Consider the following 18,116-nt stretch of genomic DNA (forward strand, 5'->3'; position numbering starts at 1 on the left):
TGCAAAGAGGAAGAACATGACTCTCTTTATTCTGCTATGGATAACAATCAAATCTAACCAAGGTTTCATGACAATATTCAAAAATAAAAAGTCAAGATACAGAATTTACTTTAACTTTTATTCTTTTTTACGGTACATCTTTCACGAAACATCCGAAAAAAACACAATTTCCTATTGCCTAATATAACAAAATTAAACATTGTCAAATAATATTTCACCAAACTATCAACTTAACTAGTTTTTCTTTAAATTGTTTCACCGCGTACCTAATTTTATCTTTTGCTAGTTGTGCTATTACTGTCACTGGGAAGCTCAGAGACAGTACAGAATACAGAAACAACTTTGAGTGCAGAATGAATTTAGTTAATATTGAGAGTAATTTTTCTTTCTCTTAGCACGGTAAAGTTCGCTTGTGTTTGCAGCATATTTTCACCCTAACCAACAATTGTTAGGTTGAGAGTAATTTGTTTTGATAATAATAATAGAATTAATATGCGTAAACATCAACATAGTTTGCATGATATGCAGTCTACCTAAGCAGCTTCAATTTTAGTATTTCAAGAAGGACGTCTTTTTTTAAACCATGTGAAAGGTTCCATTTCCTTGTAGTTTCTTTTTAACTATATGTAATTGTTTAAATTTCAATGTTAATTTTTAAATTATTAGCTATATCTTTTTATTCTTTTCCTCTAAAGTAAAATTTTTGTTTTAGAGAAGTAAAATCCTTCTCAAAGTTTATAAATATAATTGGGTCTTGAACGAAGGAAAAATGATTATGTTATTGTAATATAACAAATACAATTAACCAACGTTACATTTTTAATTCAATCAAACAGACGGGGGCTACAATGAAGAAAGAATTGGATTCCACATCTCGTAGCTCAATACACCACCCAAAAATGAGTTTAACAAAAGAAGACCTTGCTTCTAATCACTTGGTTATAGCATAAATATTATGGAGTGCTCATTAGGAATTCCTTATCTTTTGAAAAAGTTGTGTATGTGAAAGTCTTTGCATGTCTGAAATGTAGAAAAACTAAAAACTATTCTGACAAGTTTTAACTATTTTGATTGGGAAATCAACTATGATAAGAATCAAACTATCATTTGGTAAATAGAATAAATAATTTGTTATAGAAAAATCAATTTATCTAGCTTAATTTATAATAATAAAAGCTTTTATGTAGCACACTATAATATGGTGCATTTGAGTGCAACAAGGGACCGGAGATGCAGTGTAAGAATGATTGAAGACAAGAAATTATTGTTACCAAAGCATGTGAAGCATAAGGTGTGGAAGAATGAAGTGTGAAACTTTGGTCAAAAATTACAAACAGGAAAGAAGTATCTAAAGATTCTAAACAGTGCACGTGGCTTAGTCATGACGTATAAGACAAAATAACTGTGCATAGGACTCTCTTCTCTTCCCTTCCCATTCCTTAATGTGACGTATAATGACTATTATGTACACTTCGCACATTATTACCCACTTCTCTCTTCAGTTGTATTTCCATTTTGCATCCCTTTCCTTTTCTCTCTTTCTTCCACTTTGCCGCAAAACTTTCTCTTTAGTCAAAAGCACATTGGTTGTTGGGTCCCTGCCTTCCCTTTTTCTAATCCTCATTTCCCAATCGCTAATCTCATTAATAAATAAATAAAGACATGAAACCAAAGCAAACGTGAGAATAATAATCCATGATAGATACCATAACATAAATCAAGGAAAACGAGAAAAACAAAACTAAGTTCACAATAGTAGAATACAGCTCCTCCCTGATGATTATCTAATCGTAAAGCAATCCACTTTGGATACCCATTGATAAAACAAAGCATAGAGGAAGATATGAAAAACCAGAACGCCCATTTTCCTATTCTTCACTCACCTTTTCTTCTTCAGCTTCATCTTCATCTTCATCATCAGTTTCTGTGATCACTATTCATTATTCATATCCATAAACCATGCCTTCAAGACCATTCCCTCCTGCAAGTCCCAGTCTTTTCACCAAAACTAAAGTTCTCTTCCTAGCACTCACCATTTCAGCTTCTGTTGTGATTTTCTGCTCAATCCTTTACTTCCTCTACCATCTCTGGCATTCTCTTGTTCACAGAGCTAAGACTATCCCCTTTGATGCAAGTGCTCCCTTGAAGCTCCAAAGATTTTCGTACAAAGATTTAAAGCAAGCCACCAGTGGCTTTGACACTGCCAATGTCATTGGTAAAGGTGGCTCTGGCACTGTCTTCAGGGGAATACTCAAAGATGGTAAATTGATTGCCATCAAGCGCTTGGACGCGTTGTCTTTGCAGGCAGAGCGAGAGTTTCAAAATGAGCTTCAGATTCTGGGAGGGTTAAGGTCACCATTCCTGGTCACCCTTTTGGGTTACTGTGTGGAAAAGAACAAAAGATTGTTGGTGTATGAGTATATGCCCAACAGAAGCTTACAGGAGTCCCTCTTTGGAGAAGGGTGTTTGAGTTTGAGTTGGGAGATGAGGTTTTGGGTTATATTGGATGTTGCTAGAGCATTGGAGTTCTTGCACCTTGGATGTGATCCACCAGTGATCCATGGTGATATCAAGCCAAGCAATGTTCTGCTTGATGCAGAGTGCCGTGGGAAGATCTCAGATTTTGGATTGTCAAGGATTAAGGTGGAGGGTGAATTTGGTGTAGACTTGTTTAGCCAGGATCTTGGCAAGAGCCAGGAGCTATGGAAAAGCCAAGATCTTTCAGGTAATTTAACTGCTGAAACCCCGGCTATTGGTACTCCAGTTGAGAGTGTTAATGAGGTAGATTTTGCTCTAGCTTTGCAAGCCTCTTCTTCATCCAAAAATAGTAGGACATGCTTTAATGTTAAATCTTTAAACTTGAATTCTTTGAATTATAATGCCAATATTGTCAGTGAAAGTGAAAGTAGGAGTACAAATGCAAAGGGTAAGGAAATTTCAACTTTGGATATAGGAGGGGATGATTGGAATACTAAATTTGTTCCTTATGATGATGAGTTTTCTAGCATTGATTATAGTAAGGAGTTGACTGCCAATGCTTCTTCTTTGGTGGATGATGAGAAGGCAAATGGGAAACAATGGGGAAAGGACTGGTGGTGGAGACAGGATGGAAGTGGTGAATTATGTAGTAAAGACTATGTCATGGAGTGGATAGGGAGTCAGATTTGTCCATCAAACCCTGATTGGGATGATGGTAAGAACAATATCCAAGAGAAAGTAGAAATGGAAAATTCAAGTCCAATAGATAAAGACAATGATGCAATTGCACCCCAATCCCAGGTGTTCCGGATAGGACAAACAGATAACGTGGTTGAGGAAAAAGAATCAAGGGGAAAGAAAAATCACAAGAATAAGCACAGGAAGATGCAAGAGTGGTGGAAAGAAGAGCATCTTGCAGAATTAAGCAAGAAGACCACTAAGCTGAAAAATCTTCATGCTAAGTGGAAGAAAGGCTTGAAAGTGCCCCATTTTGATTTGGGTAGAAGGTTTTATCTTTGCAGACGTAAGAAGTTTGGAGAGGAGGATCAGAATGAGTGCGATCAAAATGGGGAGTTTAGCTTCAGAAGAGGCTGGAAGAAGAAAAGTACTCGTTCCATTGGAAGTGACATGTGGAGTGGAGATCTTTTCAGCCGCGAGCTTAGCAGCACAACTAGCATGAGAGGGACACTGTGTTATGTGGCACCAGAATATGGAGGGTGTGGGTTCTTAATGGAGAAGGCTGACATTTATAGTTTTGGTGTTTTGATTCTTGTAATTGTGTCAGGTAGAAGACCATTACATGTTCTTGCATCTCCCATGAAGCTAGAGAAAGCTAACTTAATAAGCTGGTGTAGACACTTGGCTCATGCTGGTGACATTTTAGAACTAGTGGATGAGAGAATGAAAGAAGATTACAACAAGGACCAAGCAAGCTTGTGTATCAACTTGGCCCTCATTTGCTTACAGAAAATTCCGGAGTTACGGCCAGATATTGGGGATATTGTCAAGATTTTGAAGGGTGAGATGGACCTTCCACCTCTTCCATTTGAGTTCTCCCCTTCTCCACCTTCCAGATTATACAGCAGATCAAGAAGGAAACCAAAGGGCACTGCAGAATAAGGTTTTGTAATGTTGAAGGTTTCTTTATAAGTCATCTGCTCACCATGCTAGATCAGGTTAAGATGAGTGCAGTATGGGACTGAGCACTGAATATGTTTGCATTTGGGACCTGAACACACTTTATTGTTAGATTTGTATTGGATGTATATCAGATAAGTTATCTGTGCTTTTCTCCACTAACAAGTGCGTTAACATGATTTGATGACTCAATTTCCATTGATTGATCTCACTGTGGCTATTTTAGAGTATTGTGTTGACAGTCTCCCTGGATGGCATAGTCGGAGCTGAACTGTGTATAAGGATGGTCTCTTCATTGTAATATATAAGGGAAAAAGGGTATCTGTTAGTTTCAGTTGTCTTTAAGTTGTTTGGTAGGCTTGCCTTGACTTCTTGACAGAAACGCATTGTTAGTCACACTCAGTTATTCCTAAGATAGCTGACCTTGTTTATTTGTTATCCATCATCAGAAAGCCTTTACTTATGCTGTGATTTTTACTCTTGCCACATATTTGTAAGTTTGTTACAAATTAAAAGCAGTAGTTCACCTGAATCAAGCTTCCTGAATGTTGTCCGGTGATCTGCCAAAGCTTTAGACAATTCATGAAAGAAAAAGATTGAGGTCAAGCATACTTCATGTCATTATTATTATTATTTTAATTTGCATTATTAAATTGGCAGTGAAACCTTTCTCGTGACAAGAGGAGAAAACAATGGCACCACACCACCTTCGATTTCACAACCATATGCAAAATCTTGGAGACCCAACAACTAAGTTAGTTTTTGGTTAACAAACAATTCTAACACTAAATGGTTTGAAATTGGTTTATGTTAATTGCACAGTCGCTTGTGGCATGTTTTTAACTGATTCGTAATGTTCATGTAATTATGGTCCACGGAAGTCATAATCAAAGACTAAAGTGAGTCACTATTAAAGCAGCATCATTAACCACCTAATGTGCTTGTTTTAATATCCCCCTCAGTAAAGTGCTTGTCATAATGTCGTTGACATAATTTTCTTTTTCATGATTTCGCACGACATGTAATCATCTTGCTGTCTTTATTCTCTTCGGTTCTTAAAGAGGACAAAGCCATATCAAACGCCAAGCTATCCAAAAGATATCGTGGTATAAGGACAAACCCAAAATGAACCGATGTATGTTATAGATACTTGAATGTGTAAAAGTGTAATCATATTATTCTGATGTATGTTACAGCACAGTACTCACTGAAAAAGCGTACACTGGGCAAAGAGAGATTACATAACCCACTAGCCAAGTAATGTCCAGAGTTTCGTTGCATGGTTTGCATCTCTCTTTATCATTTAATATTGCTTCTTCATAAGTATTAATGTATTATTAGGATTACCATTTAATTTTCATTGCAGCAATTCTTTTTATTCTACAAAAAGAATAAATGGGGGAAAGGAGCATGTGTGTTTTGAAAAATTGAACACGCGACTATACAACAATGCAGCTCTCACCGCAGACTTCTTATGATACCTTTTGACATATCCCACTAAAAAAGGTAGGTTCTTTTTTAACGTGAAACAGCCATAAAATGTACTCAATAATAAAATAATCTTAAAAATAATATATATTAAGGAGTGTGTTGGTAATTTTTCTCATCATATTAAAATCCGTAAATATTATGTTATTGCATATAACATTGAAATAGAATTCACAACTGAGAGTTAAATATGCAAGTGGTAGTTTATTAAATGAATCGGCCTGGTCCAATTGTCGCTTAAATTCTGCGTATGAGACAGACCCCACATTTTTTTCTGCATCTTGAGACAGGTAGAATCACAAGGAGGGAAGTGGGCAGATAGGAAAAATATAGCTGCTCAGATTTGGACTAAATAATTTCATTAGAAAATGTTCAACTATATGAATCAAAATTAAAATATTGGTACTTCTTGTCCCAAATCTCGTGATCTTTTGAAACTATCCATATTCAAACACCTCATTGAGTAAAAGCATTATTATTTGTGACGGACACAACTCTTGGAAAAGTTTTTAATACAGCTACAGTATTAAAAACAACAGTCAGTCTCAAAGACCCCTAGTTAAGCTGATAATCTACAAACTGAGATTAAATTCCATGAATGTGCTGTTTTTTGTTTTCCTTTTCCCATTACATTGCAATTTACAGAATAATATTGCCAGATCTACCGATTGCTGGGCCAAATTACATGGCATTTCATACGGTAACCAAATATATTTGACAGGTGCTGCTTAACAGAAATATATTATCAAAACACAATAAAATCATTGTTCAATCTTCATTGATACAACTCGAGTTTCATATCACATAATTATGAAAAATGATAAAATTTAATAGCAGATCCATCTCGTCTACACAATTACCGCACAAAGTGTCGTAAACCAAAATATTCGCACCACACGTTTTAGTTTGAATCTTCCTTACTTCACTTCAAGGCAAGAATTTAGATCTTTATCAATGATTTATCCTAGCATAGTTGACGTACACATCATTTAGTGTCAATTTCCAGACATAGTGGATCCACAACAAACACTTGACAGGGGTCGTTGAAAAGAAACAACGTGCGGTGTTGTTACTCTTTCATCAAACACAAAAACAAGACAATATACCCCATGTGTCAAACTAGGAAACTCAATAGCTAAAGTCAGCTTAAGTGTCAAAACCCAAGCTTACGCGGTTAGGTTTTATATACTATAAATAGATTGCCTGTAAATGAATGCCATCCAGCTCCAAGGCATGAGACTCTTAATAGTGAAACAATTACAGATTAATAATTCAAGTAGTTTGACAAAAAAAAAAAACATCTGGGAAATGTGAAATAAACGCTTCATAAACACCCAAGAGTAAGTGCTTCAAATTCGGATTGACTTGTAGAAATGAAATTGTGATACAGCTATAGATGATTACCCCACCAGAATTTTGTCCAAGGAACAAATTAATTTCATTTGCTTAAGGGAAACAGCTCAAGTTTAAGCATTAAGCTAGTCTAAAACGTCAATAACCTATGAATGTGGAAATATCTTAAAAACTAAAGAAATACAAATTGAGACAGGGTCATAGACGTTAAGGAATTCACTTGGTAGCAATCGCTTTCAAAGGTGAGCATAACAGAAGAGCAAGTGGTAGTGGTGCGAATTGGAAACAAATGTGAGTTTTCACATAAAGAGAAACACAAAAAGTTAAATAATGCTCACGAGAGGGAACAACACGTTTGCTAGATCCAACCAAACCAAACTGAGGCAGAGGACAACAGCAGAGAGGAGAGGCCCCAGTTGAAGAGGAGAGGAGCAGCAGAATTATTCGTGGAATGATTGGAAGCAGTTTGAGGAGAAGTAGGAGGAAGAGGGAGGGGACGGACAACAACAGAAACCTTCATGCCATTGAAGCATTGACCATTGCCACAGATAAAGTAATACCTCTTCGACTGGTTCAGGGTTATGAAATCCTTGCCACTAGTCCAATTCCCAATCGCCCCTTCAGTGGTGCAGTTGTCATACCCTGTCTGATTCACTTCAAACACGTTGTACTGATTCTTCTGGTACCTAAATGCTATCGTACACAACAAAAATTACAATCCCCTTCGATAGCACAAGTAACACACGAATTAAAATAATTTAGTCACAGATTTATCAAACGAGACCACGTATATAATTATTATGACTGTTTAATCTTCAACAACAATATTTCACCTTTCCATATATATATATATAGGTAAGCTAAGCAAGGATAACGAAAAGGGAAAGCATGTTTCTTTGCCGAAAAAAGGAAAAGGAAAAGGAAAAGGACCGTTTAGACGTTGAAGGAGTGCGTTTAGACGTTGAAGGAGTGAAGAAAACTAACAGATGAGGTCGCCGACATAGAAAGTTTGGTTGTTGGCCCAGAGAGTGTAGTTAATGCCAGGGTTCCAACCACGATTAGCACCCACAATGTGATCGGTGGCTGTGGCGGTGGCAAGGGCAGAGAGGAGGAGCAACATGACTATCCGTGAAGAAGACACCGACATTGTTGGATTTGGATTCGTATGTTGGGTGCCGCAACACACACTTTGACTTCAACTCGCTGCTTCCAAACTAACAGTAACTGCGCATTTGATTGATTGGAGATATTGTGCCGTTGGACTGACTTACTTACCCTTCGCTGCCTTTTTTTTTTCTCTTCTTTTTTCCAACGGTCATCTTTGATAAAGGCTTTTAATTTTTTTCAGTTTTATTAAATATTAGTCTTTAAGATTGATTTTAAGAAATTAAAAATAAATTTTATAAGAAAAAACTTTTTTACACCTTTAAAACGTACAAGTTTTTTTGTGGCATAACTTGCTGCGTGTTACGAACCACTACCAAGTATTTCTTTCTGAAAGAGCTTATTAAGCTTTGGATCTGCTGAACATCCATTTGAAATCATCTCATCATAAAAATCCCTGGCCTTTACGAACCACCTACATGTTACGAGCCCTTCAACCATTATACTGTAATGCATACAACTGGGCACCACATCATATGCCTTCATATCTGTCCAAATTTTCAGTGCATTTACAGGTTGCTTTAACTTCAAGAATTTTGCCAGAATTATTAGAAAGGAATCCTTATTTGGACCCAAACCAGAACCTTTCATCTTACTCAGAAATTCCAATGTTCCTTGATAATCTGCTCCCTCCAAAAATGCATGGTAGGTCTCAATGGTTGGACTAATATTCTCCTCTACCATTGTGTGTAATATTATCCTTGCCCCAGTTAGTTTTCCAGCTTCACAAAGAGGGAGTATCATGGAGTTGAAGGTGGTAGAATCTGGCTGCAAACCTTCCTCTTTCAACTTATCTATAATCTTGAGAGCTTCCTTCAAGCAATTTTCATGAGTTAAAACATATACCAAAGAATTGTAAATCTCTATCCCAGGGATCCATCCCCTTTTCTTCATCTGATCATAGAGCCGGAGAGAGTCAAAAAGATTACCTTCCTTTGAAAAGCAGGAAATCATGTGGCTATATGAAGTAGTATCAGGTGTTATACAGTATTTTGACATTTCTCTCCAAACTCTTTTTGCTTCATACACATCCTTTGTTATGTTACACCATCCATTAAGAATAATATTAAAGCTCTCAGTCTCGAGTGGGAAGAGCTTCTTATTCACTAGCATGAACTCTTCAGCCTCTTCAACGTTCCCATATTTACAAAGAGCAGTCAAAAGTGCATGAAATGCTTCCTGATCAGGACTCAATCTGAACTTATCCATAAAGTTGAATGTTTGAATAGCCTTAGCCGGGTTGTTTGCAGATGCATATCTGATCAAAACAAAATGCCACAATTGAATGGGGAAAAATAGAACAATCCTATATCAACAAAGTTGACATGACAATAACAAGAATTGACAAATATATCATCGCACAAGAAAACAGTCCCTGTGCAAAAGAATCAGAAAAGTTTAACGTTAATGGAAAGAAGACTGAAAATCACTACGGTGGGCATCTTCATCGGCAGAAGAAAACAGTCATTGTGTCAGAAAAGTTCAACGTTAATGGAAAGAAGACTGTTAAGAAAAATCACTACAGTGGGCATCTTCATCGGCTATAAGCAAGTAATTCCAATCCAACAGCAATGTTAATTCCATCACAAACTATAGGTTTGTAACTGGAATTCAAGAGGAAGGCAATTCAATGCAGCAAAAGTGAATGTTACTAACCATTCCAGCAGTAGTTCAGTGGTTCCAATTGTAATATAAGTTTACATATGAAGTTGCAACACTAAGGCCATTTCAGAGCCATAATTTGAGGTGTCAGTAATCAAGTGAGGTTACCTATCGATCATAATGAGCATAGCCTGACGGGTGGAGAGAGAGGAACGATGCATATCTCGAATGATGCACCAGGCAGTGGAAAACTTTGCATGAGTTGCCAAGACCCATATCATCAAGTTGCAAACTTTCTCATCGTTATGATGGCAATTCCATTTGAAGGCAAGGAATGCAGGTTTCCATTCTTCCCTCAAGGCCCAAATAGCGGAACATACCAAATCTCTATTTGCTTGGAAACCTGATGATGGGAGAACCTCTTCTTGCGGTGACGAATGATGAAGCTTTTTGAGGAATTGGAGGAATTGCGGTAGATCTGGGTCATCCAAATCGAAGTCGAAGTTGAAAGGCGCATGATCATAACGAGAGAGACAGTGAGAGTGAGAGGGTAATGAAAGTGTTTGATGAAATGCATGAGAGAGGGGGTAAAAAACATTTCTAGTGGCAGTGGAAATTCCAATTAGAGGCACAAAAAGTTGGGGACGTTTTGCGAGGCTTGAGAGGTAAAAGAAATAGTAGTGTAACCGTAAAGATAGAGCCATTGCCACTTTCAACTGCTTATTCTTTATGTATGTATGCTTCCAAGTTTGTTTTATCAACTCCCCTCACTTCGCTCCCTCATATAGTTCAGCACAAAATCTGATTATCACCCTTACCAATGATGCCGCACTATGTGGCATCCCATTTTTCACTGATGATCCAATATCTCTCATTTTTATAAATATCTTGCTAATTAATATCAATAAGTTAGTGTTTAAAAACTAATAAATAAATTTTTTATTAAAAACTCCAGTAGAATTGTTCATAAAAATCTTTAACTAATTTTTTTAAGATACTTATTAACATTTTTCTTCTATTAATTAAGGGTTCATTTGTGTAAAAAAAAATTTTAAAAATTAATTTGCACTGTCAAATTTGATTTATATGTCTTTAAATTAATTTTAATTACAGGTCTTTACATTAAGACGTGTATTACGGTGGGAGAGATTAATTTTTATAATTTGCCAAATGGATACAAATACTTAATTGATATTTAAAGATCACACTTTGTTTGAATTCATATACATTACATATTAGTTTCAAAATTTTTAAGTCACTAACTTAATCTCCCAATGAAATAAATTGTCACAAAATAGATATTTTCTAGTATTTTATGATCAAATTAGTTCCTTGAAAATTTAATCTATCTCCAAATTAGTGTCTTGAAGATTTAAAGATTTAATTTGTCATAACACTTTTCATTCTTGACCCTAACTATCATATAACTACATCTTTAACTATATATATATATATATATATATATATATATATATATATATATTATTTTAACGCCAAAGCAATATTTTGTTGTTTAGGATTATCTGGTGACATTATTCTTCTCAAAATAGGATGTGTCACCCATTGCTCAAGAAAAAGGAAAAATAGGAACTACGAAGATGTTTTATGGATTCAACTATTGTAACAAATAATTTCGTCTAAATATAGAGAGAAATTGTTGAATCAAAATATAATAAGAAATTGCCTAAAATTGATACAAAAATGAATTGAAAGAATTGCTCTTGAAATGAGCCGGCTTTTCATTTGAATTATATGATTGCATGCCAAACGCAGTGCATTTGTAGCAATGACGCATTTATTTTAATCTTCTTCATGGTGATCTAGCTTACTATAGGGGCATGAGTCTTCTATACTTGAAGAACCATACGAATGCAGAAAATATGAAGACTCCACAAACTCCTGTTATTACGAGGACCCATTGGAATGCAGAGGGGACATTGAATAATGGAATTTCAAAATTCATCCCAAATATTCCTGCTACCACTCCAAAGATGGCAACAACAAATGTTGCAGTTGTGAGTAAAAGCTCAAACTGGATAAGCTGATTCCGTACGTTGTCCTGTAAGAAAAAACTTCATTTAGCTGCTCTACATTTAAATAGGTTCAAATTAAGTCAGCTACACAGGTTCAATGAACAAACCACATTGAAGGCATAGTGTGTAACCGCTTTTGTTTGTTTAGAGGCCTATAACGCATCAGATCTCAGTAATTCTAAAGACTACTTAAAATCCCTCAGAGAATCACATACCAGATCCCCATACCTATTATGTCCCACACACCTATTATCTTAAAGCAACAAAATTTGTAATACCCCCTACCTCTCCCAATTGAAATTGTTTGTGTGAACGTGTGTGATAATTTCCACTTGGATGTAGAATCAGATACAAGCAACATGACCAAAATAGGATAAATAAACCAGTAAAAGAAGGAAATAAACAAACCAGTTGAATGTTAATGAAATCTTCTGTGTCATCAATGTACTCTTTCAACTGAAACAGGAAGCAGCGGTTGATAAAGTGTGAAGAAGCTAGAAAGAAAAAAGGTTAGTGAAGACAACACTGCGCTTACCGATGTCAACTTGTTCAGAGTGCTGTCAATGACAACGAAGTATGCTTCCAGCAACATCTCAAGCTCCTCTATATTTTCCGTGGTACTTTCAGAACTCCTCATGCTCTCATGTCGACTCCTAGCAATGCTCAAGCTCTTTTCAAGCCTGCGAGAATCAGGAGGTGATGAAACAGGAGAGACTGGAGCAGAAATGGATGCCCCATCAACTGATTTATATCCAACCATAGACTGATCTCCATAAAATGACAACTCCATCCGTCTTTTCTTCTCAGTAAGATACATTTCAGCCATATCACCATCATCATCCATAAGCTGCTCTATTTCATCTCTAACCTGAATACATGCACCCACATAGCAAATAATAAGAGAAGAAAAATTAGAAAATATGATAACTGCCACTTGCGATCATAAAGAAAAGTAGAACATATAAATGAGTATCACCTTCTGAACCCTCCGAGTCAGGGCAACAAGTCTGCTTTTCAACCGACGAACACGTTCCAAGTTTAGAGTACTGATCTTTGATGTCAGTTCATCCAACAACGGATAAGCCTCAATTTCTAACTCTGCTGCCTTTTGCAAATGGCCAGAAGAGAACTGAGAATGTTACTAATTAATTTATCAAAATCGAATCAAGAATATCACAGAGAAATACTGTAAGCATGCATATGGATCAAGAATTCTGTTTGGATATAAAATGACAGAATTTCGAATTTTGTACATTGTCACACTATCATATCACTTCTCATGCCACCAAATCAAAGATTTTTTTCCTCTATATCAATGAAGACCATTAGGAGGTCATATTATTTCCTTCAATAACTTTCCACCCTAGCTCACAACAGTTATATAGCCTCCCAATTATAAATCAGCTTAGTTACTTAATGTATGAATCTCCATCTTTTCTACTGCCAATTATTGTTTACTCTTCACGACAACCAACCTAACATGTATAAACTCCCTAAGATGCACAGATTCAAACTCAATGGTATTATGTTGACTATTCTATCGAAATACAAGATCTCTGTTCATAGCAACCATTTCTCTATTCTATAATACATTACTAAAGAAAGAAAGGAAGAATAATTATTATAAAAAAAAAAAAACAACTTAAGTTAGCCTCTGATTTAACTATGTACTTCTACAAACCTGGGAGTCTAGAAATGTGCATGCTGCCTCCAGGGCAACTTCAAGAGCCCTGAACTCAAAAGGTAAATAATCAGGGGAGCAGTTGCTAAAAGAATTTTCAAAACTCCTACTTCCTCTCCTTCGGTTCATGTCAGAATCGTCTGGTTGCCAAACCTCACCTACCCCAGTTGTTGTCAACCGCCGTTGTAGCTCCATCACATAGTGCAATACATAACTATCAAGGGAATTCAAGAGAAGAACCTCATCTGCCGTTATAATACACCGAATCTGCTCTAGATTTACAACAATTGCCTTTTCCCTACCAAGGATTGTTGACGGGTAGACAAACAGAGGATCAAGTAGACGAAGATCACGTGCTGGTAGATCACAACGTCGCATCATGGTAAACTTGTCTACCTCAATGGCCTGAGAGTTTCCAGACGTGTCGACACGAATCCATGATCGGAGACCTTGGCCTCGCTTCTTTAGACCCAGAACATCCACTCCTTGAAAAGATTGCCTTCCAGAGGCAGATGGTCGATTGGTCGCCTCTCTTAGGTTTAAAGCTGATGCAGGTTTTGGTGGGAGTAACCTCTCTTTGAGATCCACCATTATGAAGGTTTGCTTATTGCTGAAAGCATGAGGTAAAAGCATCATCCATCTAAGCACTTCATTGATTCCAGTAGAATTATACAACATAGGATCAACATATGACAGCATTAATCAATCTTTCTAGAGACATCAATCTCCAACATACTTGTGGCTCCAACATATGAAGCACGCATCTATTACAAATTACCCAATATATGTTCGGTGGTATCATGGTCTCAAGAATGATAAAAGTCTCGAACAACTACAAGATAGTGGGAGCACAAGGACCATGTCCTTCTTGACCCCTCTCACAAACTTGCGGTGGCCACATCATAACCGCACAATGGTCTTTACTTAAAAATATAATTATCTTCGAGAATCATTAATTATATGCACCTTAAAATGATGTAATCAATTATATTTTTAAGCAAAAATAATAATTTTATACACTGGACTATGATTATCAAGTATCAACTTCTTCTGCCAAAAGGAAATATCCAGTCTAGGGAAAAACAACGAGCCCAAGTACCACATACTCTAGGAACATATGCGTATCATACAAATTATAAACCCAGCAATGCATTTATGCTAATATGTTTCATCCAACAATAAAAGACACACACCAAAATATAAATAAAAATAAAAATCATGTCTTTGCAAAGAATACGACAAATTATTCACCCAGTAAATCAGAAGACCTCCAAAAATAATAAAATCAAATACAGAATATTCAATCTAGTGCATGTTTTCAAAATATTATATGCAGCTGCATAGACTTGTACAAACATTCATACCTCCAGAGGGGAAAAAGTCCCGGGGTTCTTTAGCAGAAATCAGATAATATCCGTGATTCGCAATAAATCCGATAAGGTTATCTTAAATTAAGTGATAAACACAATCTGTCACCAAAAAGGAACGATTTTTAGCAAAATAATTCGAAACAGAGAGAAGGGGAGAAAGAGAGAAGATAAAAACCCTCGACTTAGAGTTGGGAAAAGACCTGAGAGACTGAGATTGATTGTCACCGAATCATGAAGAGAAAATCTTCAGTCCGTACTCTTTCTCTGGCTTTGCAGTGTGGAGTTCATCACACTGCGCACAAAAAGATAAAAAACGAAAGAAACAGAGGACTCTGCTAATCTCGTGATTATTTATAATCAAGCAATTAATTATTTTCAAGTAAATAACTGTATCTATTACACGTGAAAATGTTCTAATTGGGAATGTCATATGACATAGCCCTCTTGCATGATACCTTTGTGAATTTAAGGTTAAAAAAAAAAACTGACTTTATATTTTATTCGATTATTACAGCAGTACGCTTTATAATTATCTAATCTTCTATTAACACATTAGAAAATAAAATTGATTATATTTATAAAATTTTATTTAAATAATATTTTTTCTTGCACGTGTATCTTAAATTTAGGAAAATTTTACCAAAAAAAACTTAAACAAAATAATATTCATTATAAATTTCAGGTGACCTAAACAAAGAATAAATTTTTCAATTTTAAAATATTTTATTATTCTATTAAAAATACTAGTAAATATCATTGGTTATACAATTTTTTAAATATGTATTTTAAGAATAGAAAATAAGAACGCGTATATATATATATATATATATATATATATATATATATATAATAAAAATAAATAATATTACCAGATTCAACATACTGATAGTATTAAATATTATAATTTTTATTAAAATATTATTTTTTTATTTTTTATTAGGTGTACTTGGGTACACATAAAAAATATTTAATTATATTAATAAATCTAATTATAATATACTTTTGGAGTTAGATATTTTTTTAATTTTTCAAAATACGTTAAATTTTAATTTTTTAATAAAATTAATTTTTTTATTTATTTTATATTTTAAAAATATATGAATTTTAATTCGTAACCAATAATAGCGTGACTAACTCAATTATTGATGCATTTCACTTTCTTTATGAAATCTAAAAAGCTATATAAGTGAGATAACTAAAATTAATTATTTTTAAAATAAAATAAGTAAACCAAAATGAAAAATAATATATTTTAAAATATAAAACTATATATAAACTTATATTTTGAATATAATTTTTAAATATATATATATATATAATAAAATATTCACACATTATTAATGAGATTTATATTAAGTGAGTTTGGATAAGAGTAAAATGTATTTATTATGTATTCTAATTAGTTGATACAATAGTGTGAAATTTTTATACGGAAAATATATTAAAATTTAAACTTTATACATTATTTTAGGTGAAAAAATAAAAAAAGAATATTAAAAAAGAAAAACGAATGACGGTGAAGATAAATATTGAAGAATGTTTGTATATACAGAGACGCAGACATATGTAACATAATAGAATAAGCCAGTGGGATTAATAATACTCCAATATCCATTCACACTTTTTACCTTTTAGCCTCTATTCTACCTTGCAAATTTATCTATGTTTGAAAATGTTACTAAATAAAAGTAGTTTTTTTTAAGTTAATAAACAAATAAGAGTTCTCATTCATGCGAGTTTTTACTTTTATTTTTTTCATAAAGATGAAAGCTACAACCGGAAATGGTTGGGAAAATGAATTGTGTGTCTGAACCATTGTACTTAAATGCAGAGACAAGTTTTCATCTTTTTCCCTCTTGTTAGCTTAGTAATTATTATTCTTATTATTGGTGGAATCTCATTGGACATGTAAGGCCCTTTTCTACCCAGTTCATCAATTTTGCAGTCTATTCTCAAATCGTAACTCAACTATATTTTTTTTCTTATTTTGGAGTCAACTGTGGAATGAAGACGATGCTTAAAAGGACTGAAAAAATCTTCATTTGTGGTTTAGTGTATAGAATGACTAGATCCATTTGACCCCAAAAGAAAGAATAGATGGGATAGCGTGTATTGTTGCTATGCTTTTTATGACTACAGGTTTCTCGTGAAAAATTCTAGCCTCCAAATAAAAAAAAGGTTTTGAAGACAACTTCATAATCAGGAAAATCATCTTCTAGTGCAGGGAGGAATCACACTTTATTAGCAGTGAAACATGGGAGAAAAGAATAAATTTAGGATATGCCGTATTGATCACAGTTCATGAAATAAACTTTTCCCTTCTTTTCAAGTTTTTGAATTGTATTATTATTACAGAAAGTCACTTCCTCAACTTCAATTATGCAGAGGGCAATGACTTTTGATCCACTTGAACTATGTACACAGAACACCAACCACATTTTGGTGGGGACAAGTGGGTCATCTTTACGCAATACATGATCATGACTTAAAAATTACTTAAAATAATTAACATTTACATAATAAAAAAATTCAAATGTAAGGATTAATGTGAGATGTGTAATCCCGAATTCCTGCTCCTTCCCATCCCATCCATTCTTCCCACAAGTCCCAATCTGGATCATTCACTCCCCTCATTGATTCATCGACCCCTGCATCATAAACCTCGTACTCGTACATTTCTGTTAAATTGGATTCCCCTGTCAAATTGGCCATCACAATCTGCGTTGGACATAAGAAACATTGAAATTTCAATCAGATAATGTTTGTGTTGTGATTAGAGTGTAGCAAGTGAAATTAAATGCAGTTCAGAGAAATGTAACAGAAGTGAGGAGAGGATAACGATAACGCACATCATAAGCCTCGTTGATTTGGTGAAACTGTACCCCGCATTTGCTCCCTCTGCACACGTCTGGATGATACTGAAACACAATGAAACGCCATTGTTAAACAAGTAATGTTAATTTATATAATGGATAATTGATAACAAATAATTAAAAAAAGAAGAAGAACCTGAAGAGCAAGCTGTCTGAAAGCCTTCTTAACCTCAGATCGGGAGGCACCGGGTTGAATTCTTAAGGTCTTATAAGAATCCGTCAAAGAAGAACAAAAAATGTGATTTTGAACCCTTTTCTGCTTCCTCTCTCTGCCCACTCTCAACTGCATCCATGACATGGTGTTCCCACCAATAACCGTAGCACCACCCATTCTAAGCTCCCAAACGTATGACTAATCGAACTTGGATTAATAGTTTCAAAGTAGATAAAAGAATGGATTAATCCCTAAATTAGAGGGTTTGGGTTTCCTTGGAAA

General features: G+C 34.9%; 5 protein-coding genes across 8 annotated transcripts; 1 reads left to right on the forward strand and 4 right to left on the reverse strand.

Annotated features, from left to right (window-relative positions):
- Positions 1-1,959: 1,959 nt before the first annotated feature.
- On the forward strand, positions 1,960-4,098 carry LOC113856539 (putative receptor-like protein kinase At1g80870). The gene has a single exon (XM_027488393.1). The coding sequence runs from the start codon at positions 1,960-1,962 to the stop codon at positions 4,096-4,098; it is 2,139 nt and encodes a 712-aa protein (XP_027344194.1).
- A 3,054-nt stretch (positions 4,099-7,152) lies between these two features.
- On the reverse strand, positions 7,153-8,230 carry LOC113856327 (lamin-like protein). The gene is made up of 2 exons (XM_027488112.1): positions 7,942-8,230; positions 7,153-7,650 (listed from the first exon to the last, which is right to left on the reverse strand). The coding sequence occupies exons 1-2, from the start codon at positions 8,102-8,104 to the stop codon at positions 7,316-7,318; spliced, it is 498 nt and encodes a 165-aa protein (XP_027343913.1). The 5' UTR covers positions 8,105-8,230; the 3' UTR covers positions 7,153-7,315.
- Positions 8,231-8,424: 194 nt separating this feature from the next.
- On the reverse strand, positions 8,425-10,444 carry LOC113856043 (pentatricopeptide repeat-containing protein At1g80880, mitochondrial). The gene is made up of 2 exons (XM_027487665.1): positions 9,892-10,444; positions 8,425-9,379 (listed from the first exon to the last, which is right to left on the reverse strand). Exons 1-2 carry the CDS (start codon positions 10,425-10,427, stop codon positions 8,425-8,427), a joined length of 1,491 nt encoding a protein of 496 aa, XP_027343466.1. The 5' UTR covers positions 10,428-10,444.
- An 829-nt stretch (positions 10,445-11,273) lies between these two features.
- On the reverse strand, positions 11,274-15,154 carry LOC113854295 (magnesium transporter MRS2-1-like). 4 transcript variants are annotated; one of them, XM_027485220.1, is made up of 6 exons: positions 14,802-15,154; positions 13,438-14,047; positions 12,733-12,885; positions 12,292-12,624; positions 12,165-12,212; positions 11,274-11,782 (listed from the first exon to the last, which is right to left on the reverse strand). In XM_027485220.1, the coding sequence occupies exons 2-6, from the start codon at positions 14,026-14,028 to the stop codon at positions 11,552-11,554; spliced, it is 1,356 nt and encodes a 451-aa protein (XP_027341021.1). In that variant the 5' UTR covers positions 14,029-14,047; positions 14,802-15,154; the 3' UTR covers positions 11,274-11,551. The 4 variants fall into 4 exon arrangements, with proteins under 4 accessions (XP_027341021.1, XP_027341018.1, XP_027341019.1 ...); XM_027485217.1 differs by lacking the exon at positions 14,802-15,154 and having other exon boundaries at positions 13,438-14,701; XM_027485218.1 differs by lacking the exon at positions 14,802-15,154 and having other exon boundaries at positions 11,427-11,782; positions 12,733-12,861; positions 13,438-14,701.
- Positions 15,155-17,112: 1,958 nt separating this feature from the next.
- Positions 17,113-18,116, reverse strand: LOC113856272 (chaperone protein dnaJ 8, chloroplastic-like). Its single transcript, XM_027488024.1, has 3 exons — positions 17,817-18,116; positions 17,657-17,725; positions 17,113-17,525 (listed from the first exon to the last, which is right to left on the reverse strand). Exons 1-3 carry the CDS (start codon positions 18,009-18,011, stop codon positions 17,337-17,339), a joined length of 453 nt encoding a protein of 150 aa, XP_027343825.1. The 5' UTR covers positions 18,012-18,116; the 3' UTR covers positions 17,113-17,336.

Source organism: Abrus precatorius, unplaced genomic scaffold, assembly GCF_003935025.1.
Source record: "Abrus precatorius isolate BTA unplaced genomic scaffold, Abrus_2018 Scaffold11, whole genome shotgun sequence".
NCBI lineage: Eukaryota > Viridiplantae > Streptophyta > Magnoliopsida > Fabales > Fabaceae > Abrus > Abrus precatorius.

What these genes read in the sequence shown, in the direction of transcription:
- LOC113856539 (XM_027488393.1), top strand. Translation starts at nt 1,960, where the DNA reads ATGCCTTCAAGACCATTCCCTCCTGCAAGTCCCAGTCTTTTCACCAAA.
- LOC113856327 (XM_027488112.1), bottom strand. Translation starts at nt 8,104, where the DNA reads ATGTCGGTGTCTTCTTCACGGATAGTCATGTTGCTCCTCCTCTCTGCC. An exon ending in CTATGTCGGCGACCTCATCT is followed by an intron (nt 7,651 to 7,941) that starts GTTAGTTTTCTT and finishes TGTGTACGATAG; the next exon opens with CATTTAGGTACCAGAAGAAT.
- LOC113856043 (XM_027487665.1), bottom strand. Translation starts at nt 10,427, where the DNA reads ATGGCTCTATCTTTACGGTTACACTACTATTTCTTTTACCTCTCAAGC. An exon ending in ATGCTCATTATGATCGATAG is followed by an intron (nt 9,380 to 9,891) that starts GTAACCTCACTT and finishes TGTTTTGATCAG; the next exon opens with ATATGCATCTGCAAACAACC.
- LOC113854295 (XM_027485217.1), bottom strand. Translation starts at nt 14,136, where the DNA reads ATGCTGTCATATGTTGATCCTATGTTGTATAATTCTACTGGAATCAAT. An exon ending in TGACTCGGAGGGTTCAGAAG is followed by an intron (nt 12,625 to 12,732) that starts GTGATACTCATT and finishes GCATGTATTCAG; the next exon opens with GTTAGAGATGAAATAGAGCA. An exon ending in ATTTCATTAACATTCAACTG is followed by an intron (nt 11,783 to 12,164) that starts GTTTGTTTATTT and finishes TTTTTCTTACAG; the next exon opens with GACAACGTACGGAATCAGCT.
- LOC113856272 (XM_027488024.1), bottom strand. Translation starts at nt 18,011, where the DNA reads ATGGGTGGTGCTACGGTTATTGGTGGGAACACCATGTCATGGATGCAG. An exon ending in TCAGACAGCTTGCTCTTCAG is followed by an intron (nt 17,726 to 17,816) that starts GTTCTTCTTCTT and finishes ATTGTGTTTCAG; the next exon opens with TATCATCCAGACGTGTGCAG. An exon ending in AAATCAACGAGGCTTATGAT is followed by an intron (nt 17,526 to 17,656) that starts GTGCGTTATCGT and finishes TGTCCAACGCAG; the next exon opens with ATTGTGATGGCCAATTTGAC.